This window comes from Schistocerca nitens, chromosome 1, assembly GCF_023898315.1.
Source record: "Schistocerca nitens isolate TAMUIC-IGC-003100 chromosome 1, iqSchNite1.1, whole genome shotgun sequence".
NCBI lineage: Eukaryota > Metazoa > Arthropoda > Insecta > Orthoptera > Acrididae > Schistocerca > Schistocerca nitens.
Window position 1 is genome coordinate 581,286,118 of NC_064614.1, and position 15,262 is coordinate 581,301,379.

At 41.8% G+C, this 15,262-nt stretch overlaps 1 protein-coding gene across 1 annotated transcript in view; it reads right to left on the minus strand.

Moving 5' to 3' along the window:
- Positions 1-15,262, minus strand: part of LOC126255497 (tyrosine-protein phosphatase non-receptor type 13-like) — a gene marked incomplete at its 5' end in the record, with an annotated part of 225,591 nt that overhangs the window by 18,510 nt on the left and 191,819 nt on the right. Inside the window, 4 exons of the mRNA XM_049955400.1 lie at positions 384-562; positions 2,231-2,400; positions 4,420-4,572; positions 11,116-11,304. Of these exons, the coding sequence (XP_049811357.1) occupies positions 384-562; positions 2,231-2,400; positions 4,420-4,572; positions 11,116-11,304 (691 nt within the window). The remainder of the gene's footprint in view (positions 1-383; positions 563-2,230; positions 2,401-4,419; positions 4,573-11,115; positions 11,305-15,262) is intronic.

Consider the following 15,262-nt stretch of genomic DNA (forward strand, 5'->3'; position numbering starts at 1 on the left):
AACAATGATGGAAAAGGAATTCAGCAGTGGCCTTGTTGATAAAAAAACTGCCTTGGATTCATCTGAATCAGCTGAGGGAAACAGCTGGTAACCTAAATCAGCAAGTTTGCCTGAACTCCGTAAAAGGCCAGACTGTGACAGAGTGTCAAACTACACCATAAAAAATAACTGTACGTTTATTTACCTCTTGAAAGTCCTCTAAGATAACAGAGAAATTATACTTGGATGTTGCTTAACACAAGGAGAGGAACTAAATCACATTTCAAGAGAAATGATCCAGTGAGAGTGTTAATGAATGACAATGCAAAACTAAAATCAACAGATAGTAAAAATTTATGCATAAGAACTTTTTAATTTTTTCTCATTTCTTTTCTTATTCTTACTTTCAAGTGTTGCAGCTTTGTTTTCTGAAGGAGAAGATCTTGTGAGATGACGTCTGCGTGGTGAAGAGCAGGGAGAAGAATCAGCTGACACTCGGCGCAGCCTGCTACCACTGTAGCTTGATTCGCCAGGTGACATCTTTCGTACTGCTAAGTCTGTAAGCATATCTCTTGCTTCTTTCCTGAAATAAAATGTTAGTTACATGTTGCCATAAAAAGAAGCAAATGACATTTATTAATGAAGTGAATTTTCCTATGTATCTTACCTTCAATTCTTTTATAGGATTTTCAAACAATTCTTGTTGTCTTTATAGGATATTCAGTATTTGTGAGACCATTGAACATGCAGTTAATAATAATGAAACTGAACAGAAAACTATTGCAAAAACTATATGCTCTAGAATAAGATAAGTAAAATATTATCCCCTTCAGTTCCACCCTTTAGTGCATGTGTTTTATACTCTAAGCATTAAATCCTCATACACCAAGAGGAACATTATCCTGTGGCTGCCCTTCAATTTATCAATGATCTGTATATCCTGGCGCTCACCCAGATAAAAAGTAAAAAGTACTGATATGAACTGGAGTACAGTATAATGAAGACCAATAATTTCACTATACTAGAACAGATCAAAGCTCTTCCATTCTGCAGTCATTCTAAATATACTCTCATAGTTCTATGCTATGCTATTATTTTCAAATTTATACTGTGAAAATCAGTTTTATTTTCAGTAGTACTGTTTCATTATTTAACATATATTGTGAATCACTGGAAATTATGAATATTCTGACACATACTGGCCAGTATTTTTGTGCATTCATGAAGATTAATTTAATATCATATACACGAAAATTTGGAGTAGGTATTAAAATCCATAGAGAAGAAATAAAAACTTTGAGGTTCACCAATGACATTGTAATTCTGTCAGAGACAGCAAAGGACTTGGAAGAGCAGTTGAATGGAATGGACAGTGTTTTGAAAGGAGGATATAAGATGAATATCAACAAAAGCAAAACGAGGATAATGGAATGCAGTCGAGTTAACTCGGGTGATGCTGAGGGAATTAGATTAGGAAATGAGACACTTAAAGTAGTAAAGGAGTTCTGCTATTTGGGGAGCAAAATAACTGATGATGGTCGAAGTAGAGAGTATATAAAATGAAGACTGGCAATGGCAAGGAAAGCGTTTCTGAAGAAGAGAAATTTGTTAACATTGAGTACAGATTTAAGTGTCAGGAAGTTGTTTCTGAAAGTATTTGTATTGAGTGTAGCCATGTATGGAAGTGAAACATGGATGATAAATAGTTTGGACAAGAAGAGAATAGAAGCTTTCGAAATGTGGTGCTACAGAAGAATGCTGAAGATTAGATGGGCAGATCACACAACTAATGAGGAGGTATTGAATAGAATTGGGGAGAAGAGGAGTCTGTGGCACAACTTGACAAGAAGAAGGGACCGGTTGGTAGGACGTGTTCTGAGGCATCAAGGGATCACAAATTTAGCATTGGAGGGCAGCGTGGAGGGTAAAAATCGTAGAGGGAGACCAAGAGATGAATACACTAAGCAGATTCAGAAGGATGTAGGTTGCAGTAAGTACTGGGAGATGAAGAAGCTTGTAGAGGATGGAGTAGCATGGAGAGCTGCATCAAACCAGTCTCAGGACTGAAGACCACAATAACAACAACAACAACATGAAAAGATAAAAATATATGTTGAGATTAATAAAAAATCAATATGATGGCAGGAAAAATGTATCAAGTATTTTATGTGCTGCTAAATTCACATAATAGACATTAATTTTAATGGTGATGAATTCATTCAGTTGTTAAATTTCATTGTACAACTCTAACCTTAAGAGAGGCTTTGGTTTAAATGGCTTCTCCTCCTCAGTTGGTGAAAGAGCAGATACTGGAGTCTGGCTCTCATCACGATACAAACGTAATTTGACAACATCACCACACTGTCGCAGGAACATTACTGCTTCTTCATGACTCATTGGAGATATATCCACATCGTTTACCTGAAATGGGAAATTGTACAGCTTGTTTTTGTGTCATTTTACATCTGCATAGCCATAACACTGTAGATAGATAAAGTAAGATCAAAGAAAAAGAATACAGTTGTTTCTAGCAGTAAGGGACATTTACTCTCTCTAAAAAATGTCTGCTGGCTTTCACAGTGTGGAGACTGCCTGCAGCATGTTATTTCATCAAACTCTGCGAAACACATACATTAAATGATGATGCCAAATAACAATGAATTTATATATTATGTATTAATGTGCAGCTGGGATAGTCACCCAACTGAAACATGACTCCTGATATCTAAACCTCATTGGAGACAGAGCGTCTTTCCCTAAAATACAAAGAATGCATACCTTTAAAGGACTAAATTGTATTGAGAATTTCACCAAGACAAACTGAAGAAAGGGGAACAAAAAATATCATGATATTAAAATTGGAAAAAAAAAAAAATGTAGAGCTGTTATCCCAACATACAGCACCGAACACCCTTTCAGGACTTAATGATAAACATACACTACTGAAATCGGCAACAATGGCAAGGAGGAGGATAACTTCCATAGACTGACAAGTTGAGGGAGAGTCAGGGCAGCATTTAAATTTCCCTTGTGTATGCATGCTAAATGAAACAATGATTCTTTATTACTTCCCAGCTTTCAGTTCCTTTACTCTCCCAACCCCACTTTTGTGCTATTCATTACACTTCTTGTTTATCTGCCTCATATCTGTCATCTCTGGACTGAAGCTGACACAGTGATTACCAATGTACTGTGTTTGACTTCATACTCTGACAACTCCCTTTTCATCTCTCTCTCCCATCATCCTCACAATGAGTGTGTCTCTCTCAACCTGTTGCTTGAGTGACCTTCCACTGCTTGTCAATCCTATCTCTTTTTCTTCAGTGACAAATTACCAAAAACTTCCAAAAGTTAGGAATAGTTTTTTTTTCCTACTTTTAATGTTTCTGTTGACAGTTTTGAAATTTCACCTCCTGAAGCTAGTTCCAGGCCAACCAGTCTATGTTCTCGTAATTTTACACTACTGTGCCAAACTGTGGCAAACCACAAACTTGACCATCCTGTGCTGAACATGCTGCACACTACAGCACTAATGACTTCAACAGCTGCTTCACTACATGAGGCATTTGGATACTCTGTTCCAGCACAAGTTTCTCTGAACTGTACAGGTGCATATGGCCTCTGCAGCATAACCTACAGACTCTCAATCCCCCTGGCCTAAACCTCTACTAACTTGTTTCCTCCCTTCGCTCCCCCCTTTGTGAGCACGCACACCCCCTCTCTCTCTCTCTCTCTCCCTCCCTCCCTCCCTCCCTCTCTCTTCCCCCCCCCCCCCCCCCCCCAATATGCTCTGCCCTCAGAAGTCTCTTTCATTTTACTGTGCACCCTCTGCATCATCTGGCAGATGACCTGCCTCACACTACCCTGCTACCCTCTCCCTGCCTCATGCATCCTTCCCTATTCCCTCCCCTCATCCATCTACACAGGCAACTACTCTCACTGCTACCATAAGCGAGTACATTTTGGTATCTGTGTGACTGTGTTTGTGTGAATGTGTGTACTCTTACTAGAATTGTTTTCTATTGCACATTTCTGTGCATGATACACCAATCCTCTATAGGTAAGTGATTGTGTATCACATATTTTGCACATTTTTCAATCCAAAAATACCAGTTTACAATGCAATCACCAAGAAAAATAAATTCTCTCTCTCTCTCTCTCTCTCTCTCTCTCTCTCTCTCTCTCTGTGTGTGTGTGTGTGTGTGTGTGTGTGTGTGTGTGTGTGTGTGTGTGAGAGAGAGAGAGAGAGAGAGAGAGAGATGTGGTGGTGGAGATCTCAGACATATCCAAAAGAAAAACAGCATTCAGCATTGAAATAGTAAGAATACAAATAATCCAGATACCATTTGGTCTGCTTAATGTAACCAGGCATTCAAAGTTTTGGCTGAAAATTTACATATACAGATGCCACAATATCTGGTGTAAAGAATAAAGACTGACCGCAACTATCTTGTCACCAGGCCGAATACGCCCATCTGAAAGTGCAGGTTCACGAACTAATGCTCTGACGTAGTGGCCCAGAACACTTTCATCCTCCTTGCGCAGAGTGAAGCCCAGGCTGCGGTTCACCTTGGTCAGCACAATATCAAATTCCTGCAACATCCAAAAGATCCAACCAAATCAGTGAACGTATTTCACAGAAACTTTGCGACCTCGCACTTTTTGTAATGATAGCTGTTAGCATGTAATTGACCCATTAAACATTTAGTTGAAAGGCATAAGGCATGATTAGTAAAATAACCTCTGAGCCACAAGAAATTAATGCATTTCATTGAAAGACTCAGATTGTTTTTTCATTGGAGTTCCTGATTTAGGTGGGCAGTATTTTGTAAAAGACTTGCACACTGATCTTCATCACCATACAAAAACAATATACACTGATAGTATTACCTTCCTATACTCTTAAGTCACAAACTGCATTAACTTATGGTAAATCATCCTGTTGGACAGAAATTAAATCACACAGAATCAGCTTTCTTGGTAATTTTCTGTCAGACAGGGTGTCCTAAATCCTTAGGGTCAAAATTGTGCAGACATTAGAGCATCATAACAGAACATTTTGAAATAAGGAACTAGTGACAGGAAAAACATTTCATGTGATGTGATGTCTTGTATGAACAATGTAAGTAAAGCACATTTTTGGAAACTGCTTCTGCTACAGAACAAATGACTGTCTACCACATCGGTGTTGGTGATACTAGTTTGAAAAAAGTTACACAATTATCTGTGATGTGTCCACAGTGGACTTAACTGCTGTTTACAGTTAACTGCTGGTTGTCAAAAATGGAACAGAACTTCTTACTAGAACTGTCAGATATATGGTTCAGCAAGGCTGGTAAGTCAAACAGTAAATTGGAAAACTCAAGTAAAGGTTCATTGTAGTGTCAGAGAACTGTCCATTGTACTAAACTGAGAATTGTTCACATAGCGGAATATGCAGGGATAGTGGTTGATCCTGTGGGAGAAAGTTCATCAATAAGCACTCATCAGTTTTCCTGAAGTTGCACACCTCAATGAATACAGTGTGCAGAGTGAAGATGAAGGTGGAGATTACATACTGTGTAGCAGTTACACCCATATTATAAGCAAAGTATGCAGTCAATGGGGCAAATCCAATGTTAAGTTCTGTTAATGGGTTATATAGTGCAGTAGTGTAGTGCAGAATGTGCCTTCACTGGCGAGCTGAAGGTTTTCCACCAGGATCCTTCCAGAACTGCTTCAAAGACTAAAAACAATACGTTTCTTGCTGACTGGGAAATATTTTGTACATACCTACTCTGATGTACAAAAAGAATAAAATTCATAGTTCCAAAAAAACCAGTCTCATAGATCCTGTAAACCATATGTGGTAATATTCGATACTCTGAAGTGTCGACTGGAACATAACTTTTTAGGAAAGAATGGGCATCTCAGCAGAAAGGGGAGCTACAGTCTAGCCAGTGTAAGAAGATTCCTGACAGCTGCAGTGTGCTAGGCACAGCTGTTTTTCACCAAACTTCCCTCAACAAATTACATAACACAATTTTGTAAATGTCTCTGTTGTAAAGACTCTGTGTTGTTGGAGTTGTATAGATGGCTATTGGTTTTGTCTGCAGCCGTTTGCGGTTTACAGCTGAAATCTAGCAACACTACTACCAGGACATCTTCCTTCACTGACTCAAGTTCTAGGCTTCACATTTGGGAGGAGTGAAGTCCAGCTCTCATTGTCTTATCGGATCTTGTGCTCAACCTGTAAGAGGCCAGTGTTTACGTGCTGGCTGTTTGTACTGCAGCCTAGGGGCCCACTCCACAAAAATATAAATAAAAACTGGTCATTCTGATACTGCTGAGTGGGCCTCCATAAAAGACATAGATGTAAATATTACACATGGGTGGTGGTGGTCGTTAGTGTTTAACGTCCTGTCGACAACGAGGTCATTAGAGACGGAGCGCAAGCTCGGGTTAGGGGAGGATTGGGAAGGAAACCGGCTGTGCCCTTTCAAAGGTACCATCCCGGCATGTGCCTTAAACGATTTAGGGAAATCACGGAAAACCTAAATCAGGATGGCTGGAGACGGGATTGAACCGTCGTCCTCCCGAATGCGAGTCCAGTGTGCTAACCACTGCGTGTTACACATAGGCTTATTTGGTTGGTTCTTCAGTGGGCTGCTGATATGAATTTAGTCAGCACTCACCTCTCAAAACAACACATTTGCTCATTCCAAATTCCAGGTCTGACACATGGCACTTCAGTTGGCAGTACTTAGAACTGCACATATTCACACCACAGCAAAACACAGCATTTTCTTTCTCTCAGTCATTTTAACAGAAAACATATAGGTGCCTATATAGTTGTTTAAAAAAATATACAACCTATGTCTACATGAATGTTATTAGAGCGTCATGTAAAAATATGAAGTAAACTTCTCAAGAATTTTTCAACATGTTTGCTAAAAATGTTTCTCTGTTATATATTATGATCACATTTATATATTACATATAATTAAGAATACATAGCCCATGTCCATCCAACATTTATCAGAGTAATGTGTAAAAATTTGAAGTAAATTGGTAAAGAACTTTTCAAGATTTTTGGTATTTTGTTGTCCAGCCCATAGTGCACAAAGTACTGCCGCATATCTTCATGAAATTTTTACAAATCATTGGATGGGACACAGAGGACCTGTACCTTGGCCGGCCCATTCCCCTGAAGACTTTTTTCTGTGGGGAAATACTGAAAGACTTTGTCTACAAGGACATACCAACTACAACTGATAATACGCAATGCTATATTACTACAGGCTGCTTGTACATCTCCGCTGAAATGCTAGCACGTGTGCAATAGCCATTCCATACCAGACTGGATTCTAATTTCCCCTACTTTTAGTTTGTTAATGTCAATAGGTATTAACTCATTAAAAATTTATGTCTGCACAAAAATACGCTTTCTAGGTATTATTACAATACACACGTATTGCCACTGCTGGTGGTCATTTTGAACACAACTTTGGTGGTGAGTTGTCTTGTTACTGGTCACAATCCACATAACTAGTGTATGCACTTGTGTTGTTTTTTATTATGTGCTGCCACAGGTATTGTACAAGTGTCAGTGAGGGAACTTTTCAAAAGACAATATCTCATAAACTACTCTCAGTAGAATCGTCCAACAAACACAACTGATATTCTAATTTCCCCTACTTTTAGTTTGTTAATGTCAATAGGTATTAACTCATTAAAAATTTATGTCTGCACAAAAATACGCTTTCTAGGTATTATTACAATTTGTTGATTGGCTAACAGTCCATTCTGTGAAATCCACACATCAATAGCACTTTCCATTTCCGCAATATTTATGGTGTGAGTTTTAGGTGATTCGTCCTGCACATAAAAGACAATGTCCCGACTGACTCTCCTCACTCACTGACTCATCACTGTCCAGCCCAGACTGCTAAGGATAAAAATCTGAACTTTGGAGAAGGTGTTGATCTGCTGTGGGTATCGTTTGAGAAAGGATTGTTCAAAATTCCACTACGAAGGGGGTGAAACAGAGGATGAAAGGATACTTGAAAATATGTCGCTACTAAGGCAATTTTGACTCTCGAACTGTGAAGACTGGCATTTGCTTTCTCATTCAGAAATGAGTAAAAATTCGTGCTTCAGCATTTTTGGAAATTCAGTCAATAAGGTAGTAAAATAGTAGATGAAAGTTTTTGAAAATAAATTATTAAAGAACTACTAAAGGTTTTTTAAAAATAATCTATGAAAAAGGGTATGAGACCTTCCGGTTAGAAATAAAAAAAAACATGGAATTAGTTTTTTTTTGGAAAATCCACATCCTAAGGCAATGAAATAGAGGATGAATAATTTTATGAAATTAGTTCGCTATGAAAGCATTTTCAAAGCTAAACTTATGACAATTTGTATTTGGCTTCTCTGTTAGAAATAATAAAATATGTGCTTCACTAATTTTGGAAATTCAACCCCCAACGAGGTGAAATAGAGGTGACAGTATTTAAGAAAATGTTTCGTTGTGTTAAAAAATTTTAAAGCTAAACCTTTGAAAGTTGGTCTTTTATTTCTCGGTTAGGAGATGAACGATTTTGTGGAAATGTCACCAAGAACGAAAAAGGCCTGATTAACGAAAACCTTGGACTCCGGCTACCAGAATCGTTTTTCGATCAAAAGTACTTTCGGAAAGGACCATGCTTTTACGGCCTTAATTAGCGAAAAAAGTTTAGGTGTTGGACTTTGTGAAGAACATAAAAATTCGATTAAACAAAAAGGAAAAAATACCTGTGCAGACCACACAGTCTATGCGAGCGAAGCAGTTGACACTAAGATATTCATATCCATTGAAGAGCCGAAGAAACTGGTACACTTGCCTTATATCGTGTAGGGGCTACCCCGAGCACGCAGAAGTGCCACAACACGATGTGGCGTGGACTCGACTAATGTCTGAAGAGTGCTGGAGGGAACTGACACCATGAATCCTGCAGGACTGTCCATAAATGCGTAAGAGTACGAGGGGGTGGAGATCTCTTTGAACAGCACGTTGCAAGGCATCCCAGATATACTCAATAATGTTCGTGTCTGGGGAGTTTGGTGTCCAAGGGAAGTGTTTAAACGCAGAAGAGTGTTCCTGGAGTCACTCTGTAGCAATTCTGGGCGTGTGGGGTGTCGCGTTGTCCTGCTGGAATTGCCCTAGTCCGTTGGAATGCAAAATGGACATGAACGGATGCAGGTGATCAGACAGGATGCTTACGTACATGTCACCTGTCAGAGTCATATCTAGACGTATCAGGGGTCCCATATCACTCCAACTGCACACGCCCTACACCATTACAGAGGCTCCACCAGCTCCAACAGTCCCTTGACATGCAGGATCCAAGGATTCATGAGGTTGTCTCCATATGCACACACGTTCATCCACTCGATACAATTTGAAACGAGACTCGTCCGACCAGGCAACATACCGGGTGATCAAAAAGTCAGTATAAATTTGAAAACTTAATAAACCACGGAATAATGTAGATAGAGAGGTAAAAATTGACACACATGCTTGGAATGACATGGGGTCTTACTAGAACAAAAACAAAAATATAATAAAAATAAAATAAAAAATAAAATAAAATAAAAAAAATAAAAAATAAAAAAAAAGTCAAAGTTCAGAAAATGGCCGACAGATGGCACTGGAAAGCAAATCGTCAGTGACTGTTCATGACAATCGTGTATAAAAAGAGCTGTAATGAGGGTGCGGTGTGGGCGTTTCAAAAGATGGCGGAAGATGACGATTGGTTGAGTAACGTGTTGTGGACCGATGAATCTCATTTCACGCTCCGAGGGTCTGTCAACGCCCACAACTGCAGAATTTGGGCTACCGAAAATCCTAGAAGTGTCGTGGAAACTCCATTGCACGACGAGAAAGTCACGGTATGGGTTGGATTTACCACATCTACCGTTATCGGGCCTTTTTTCTTCAAGGAAATGCGTGATTCTGGTTTTGTAACCGCTACCGCGACGGGTGAGCGGTACGCCGATATGTTACAGAATCGCATCATCCCCAGCCTGGCTGATAAACACCTGCTGGAACGTACGATTTTTGTGCAGGATGGCGCTCCACCCCACATTGCTAGACGTGTGAAAAATCTCTTACGCGCGTCGTTTGGTGATGATCGTGTGCTCAGCCGCCACTTTCGTCATGCTTGGCCTCCCAGGTCCCCAGACCTCAGTCCGTGCGATTATTGGCTTTGGGGTCACTTGAAGTCGCAAGTGTATCGTGATCGACCGACAACTCTAGGGATGCTGAAAGACAACATCCGACGCCAATGCCTCACCGGACATGCTATACAGTGCTATTCACAACATTATTTCTCGACTACAGTTATTGTTGAGGAATGATAGTGGACATGTTGAGCATTTCCTGTAAAGAACATCATATTTGCTTTGTCTTATTTTGTTATGGTAGTTATTGCTATTCTGAACAGATAAAACGCCATCTGAGGGACAATTTTGAACTTTTGTAATTTTTTTTTTCTAATAAAACCCCATGTCATTCCAAGCATGTGTGTGTCAATTTGTACCTCTCTATCTACATTATTCCGTAATTTATTCAGTTTTCAAATTTATACTGAATTTTTGATCACCCGGTATTTCCAGTCATCAACAGTCCAATGTCAGTGTTGACGGGCCCAGGTGAGGCGTAAAGCTTTGTGTCGTGCAGTCATCAGGAATGGGCGTTCTCTTCCGAAAGCCCATATTGATAATGTTTCGTAGAATGGTTCGCACGCTGACATTTGTTGATGGCCCAGCATTGAAATCTGCAGCAATTTGCGGGAGGTTTGCATTTCTGTCACGTTGAACGATTATTTTCAGTCGTCGTTGGTCCTGTTCTTAGTTTGACGAGGATAGGACAGGTAGCCGCCCGTCGCGTTATAGTACATGTATTTTCCCGGCGCTTATGGCTCTGAGCACTATGGGACTTAACACCTGTGGTCATCAGTCCCCTAGAACTTAGAACTACTCAAACCTAACTAACCTAAGGACATCACACACATCCATGCCCGAGGCAGGATTCGAACCTGCGACCGTAGAGGTCGCGCTGTTCCAGACTGAAGCGCCTAGAACCGCTCGGCCACTACGGCCGGCCCCGGTGCTTACCCTGGAACTATCGTCGGCATGCGAGGGCGGCGGCGGCAGCAGCTGCTGCTGGGAGAGGTGGGCGTCGCGGCGCGGGGGCGGCGGCGGCTGGCCGGGCGCCGGAGGCGGCGCGGGCACCAGGCTGCCCGGAGGCCGCACCACGCGCAGCGACACGCGGCTCGGCGTCCGCCGCAGCACCTCCAGGGCTTGCTGGAACACGAAAATCAAACTCTTGCCGTTCATCTGTTTCCCACCGACACAGCCAAAGAAGTCGCGCAGTCAATATTTCCTGAAGATATACTATTGTACATTATACACTGAGGTGAAGGATACGCACGTATATGCAAATATGCGTGATGGCCGCACGACGGTAACAGACAGACTCTGAACGCGGTATCTTGGCTTGGGCTAGAGGCATTGGACATTCCATTTCGGAAATCGTTAGGGAATTCAATACTCTGCGATCCACAGTGTTGAGAGTGTGCCGAGAATACCAGATTTAAGGCATTACCTCTCACCACGGACGACGCAATGGCCGACGGCGTTTGCGTAGAGTTGTCAGCGCCAACAGACAAGCAACAACCTGAGTGAAATAACCGCACAAATCAATGTGGTACGTACGACGGACGTATCCGTTAGGACAGTGCGACGAAATTTGGTGTTAATGGGCTATGGGAAGTAGACCACTACATCTACATCTACATACATACTCCGCAATCCACCATACGGTGCGTGGCGGAAGGTACCTCGTACCACAACTAGCATCTTCTCTCCCTGTTGCACTCCCAAACAGAACGAGGGAAAAATGACTGCCTATATGCCTCTGTACGAGCCCTAATCTCTCTTATCTTTGTGGTCTTTCCGCGAAATATAAGTTGGCGGCAGTAAAATTGTACTGCAGTCAGCCTCAAATGCTGGTTCTCTAAATTTCCTCAGCAGTGATTCACGGAAAGAACGCCTCCTTTCCTCCAGAGACTCCCACTCGAGTTCCTGAAGCATTTCCGTAACCTCGCGTGATGATCAAACCTACCAGTAACAAATCTAGCAGCCCGCCTCTGAATTGCTTCTATGTCCTCCCTCAATCCGACCTGATAGGGATCCCAAACGCTCGAGCAGTACTCAAGAATAGGTCGTATTAGTGTTTTATAAGCGGTCTCCTTTACAGATGAACCACATCTTCCCAAAATTCTACCAATCAACCGAAGACGACTATCCGCCTTCCCCAAAACTGCCATTACATGCTTGTCCCACTTCACATTTCTCTGCAATGTTACGCCCAAATATTTAATCGACTTGACTGTGTCAAGCGCTACACTACTAATGGAGTATTCAAACATTACGGGATTCTTTTTCCTATTCATTTGCATTAATTTGCATTTATCTATATTTAGAGTTTGCTGCCATTCTTTACGCCAATCACAAATCCTGTCCAAGTCATCTTGCATCCTCCTACAGTCACTCAAAGACGACACCTTCCCGAACACCACAGCATCATCAGCAAACAGCCACACATTGCTATCCACCCTATCCAAAAGATCATTTATGTAGATATAAAACAACAGCGGACCTACCACACTTCCCTGGGGCACTCCAGATGATACCTTCACCTCCGATGAACACTCATCATCGAGACAACGTACCACTGAAGCGAATGCCTTTGCTAACAACGCGACATCGCCTTTAGCACCTCTCTTAGGCTTGTGAACATATCGGTTGGGATATAGGGATTGGAAGCGTTGGCCTGGTCAGATTAGTCCCGATTTCAGTTGGTAAGAGCTGATGGTAGGGTTCGAGTATGTCGAACTAGCTACGAAATCGTGGACCCAAGTTGTCAACAAGGGTCTGTACAGGCTGGTGGTGGCTCCATAATGATACGGGCCGTGTTTACATGGAATGGACTGTGTCTTCTGGTCTAACTGAACCGATCATTTGCTGGAAAAGGTTATGTTCGGCTACTTGGAGACCAATTGCAGCCATTAATGGTCTTCGTGTTTCCAAAGAACTATGTCATGTCGCATGGCCACAATTGTTTGCGATTGGTTTGAAGAACATTATGGACAATTCGAGCGAATTATTTGTCCACCCAGATCACCCGACATGAATCCTATTGAACATTCATGGGACATGCCAGAATGAGATTTTCACTCTGCAGCGGAGTGTGCGCTGATATGAAACTTCCTGGCAGATTAAAACTGTGTGTCGGACCGAGACGCGAACTCGGGACCTTGGCCTTTCGCGGGCAAGTGCTCTACCAACTGAGCTACCCAAGCACGACTCACGATCCGTCGTCACAATTTTACTTCCGCAGAACCTCGTCTCCTACCTTCCAAACTTCACAGAAGCTCTTCTGCGAACCTTGCAGAACTAGCACTCCTGAAAGAAAGGATATAACGGAGACATGGCTTAGCCACGGCCTGGGGGATGTTTCCAGATTGAGATTTTCACTCTGCAGCGGAGTGTGCGCTGATGTGAAACTTCCTGGCAGATTAAAACTGTGTGCCGGACCGAGACTCGAAGTCGGGGAGAGCTTCTGTAAAGTTTGGAAGGTAGGAGACGAGGTACTGGCAGAAGTAAAGCTGTGAGGACGGGGCGTGAGTCGTGCTTGGGTATTTCAGTTGGTACATCACTTGCCCGCGAAAGGCAAAGGTCCCGAGTTTGAGTCTCGGTCCGGCACACAGTTTTAATCTCCCACGAAGTTTCATTCATGGCACATAATCGAGAGATCAGTTCGTGTACAAAATCTTGCACCAGCAACACTTTCGGAGTTTTTGATGGTTATAGAGGCAGTATGACTCAGTATTTCTGCACAGGACTTCCAACGACTTGTTGAGTCCATGCCAAATAGACGAGCTGCTGCATTACGCCGGGGAAAAGAGCTCCGACGCGATATTAGGAGGTATCCCACGACTTTTGTCATCTCGTCTAATTAAAGAAGCTGTTACTGTGTATCTGAGGTATTGCATCTATGGCTTCATCAATGCAAGTGTACTGGTGATTCACATTTGCCTTCTGGTGAAACCGCTGTGCCAGTTGCCAAATGGCCGTAAGCTGTCTAGAGTCAGCGACATGCCAGATTAAGTTTTGTCGAGAGGTCGGCACGGCGGAACTACACTCAGCACCACTGGCGGGCTGGTGACTATACATTCTGTGTGTTCACAAATGTTTAGATTCAGATAAATCTGAGAGTGTGAAATTAATAGCATCTGCTGTACAACAGTTATGCTTATCAACAAGTTTATATAACTACAGCCACTGCCAATAACAACAACAACAGTAATAATAATAATAATAATAATAATAACGATAATTATTAGTATTATAATAAGATGCATTACTTATCTGACAAAAGAAAGAATTGTTATTGTAGAATAATGTTGTTTTGTACTTAATTAAGTACAGTATAAGGCAATAACGAAATAATACGTAAGCTTTCGCATCTCTCCAGTTCGCATTTGTGTGTAAGTGAGAGTTTTCGGGCTTTTCCATTTTTTCAGACAAATGTATAAGATCCCCGACAGATGTATTAGTTCACGAATTTACTTCCGGGCTGAAAATCAGATATTCTTACTCTGCTCTCACAACAACAACAACAGCAACAACTTGTGCTAACTGCACACTTTCTTGCTAAATGTTCGCTTGTAGTACGTCACTCTCTCAATCTGTTCTCGGAGGCCCTAGTTCCTTTGCTGCTAACTTCTCATGGTAAATTTCTTCTCTGTTCCCAAAATGAGATTTTCACTCTGCAGCGAAGTGTGCGCTGCTACGAAACTTCCTGCCAGATTTAAGCTGTGTCCCGGACCGTGACTCGAACTCGGGACCTGTGCCTTTCGCGGGCAAGTGCTACACCGACTAAGCCACCCAAGCACGACTCACGACCCGTTCTCACAGCTTTCCTTTTCTGTTAGAATTTAGAACAGATTCGACACAGTTCATGTTTACACTGCATACGAAAGCGGATTCCCGCACAGTAAACAACTCCCAACACAAACTGTCGTTTGCGGAAATGATTAAACTGAAAAAAATGGCTCTGAGCACTATGGGACTTAACAGCTCTGGTCATCAGTCCCCTAGAACTTAGAACTACTTAAACCTAACTAACCTAAGGACATCACACAACGCCCGGCCATCACGAGGCAGAGAAAATCCCTGACCCCGCCGGGAATCGAAC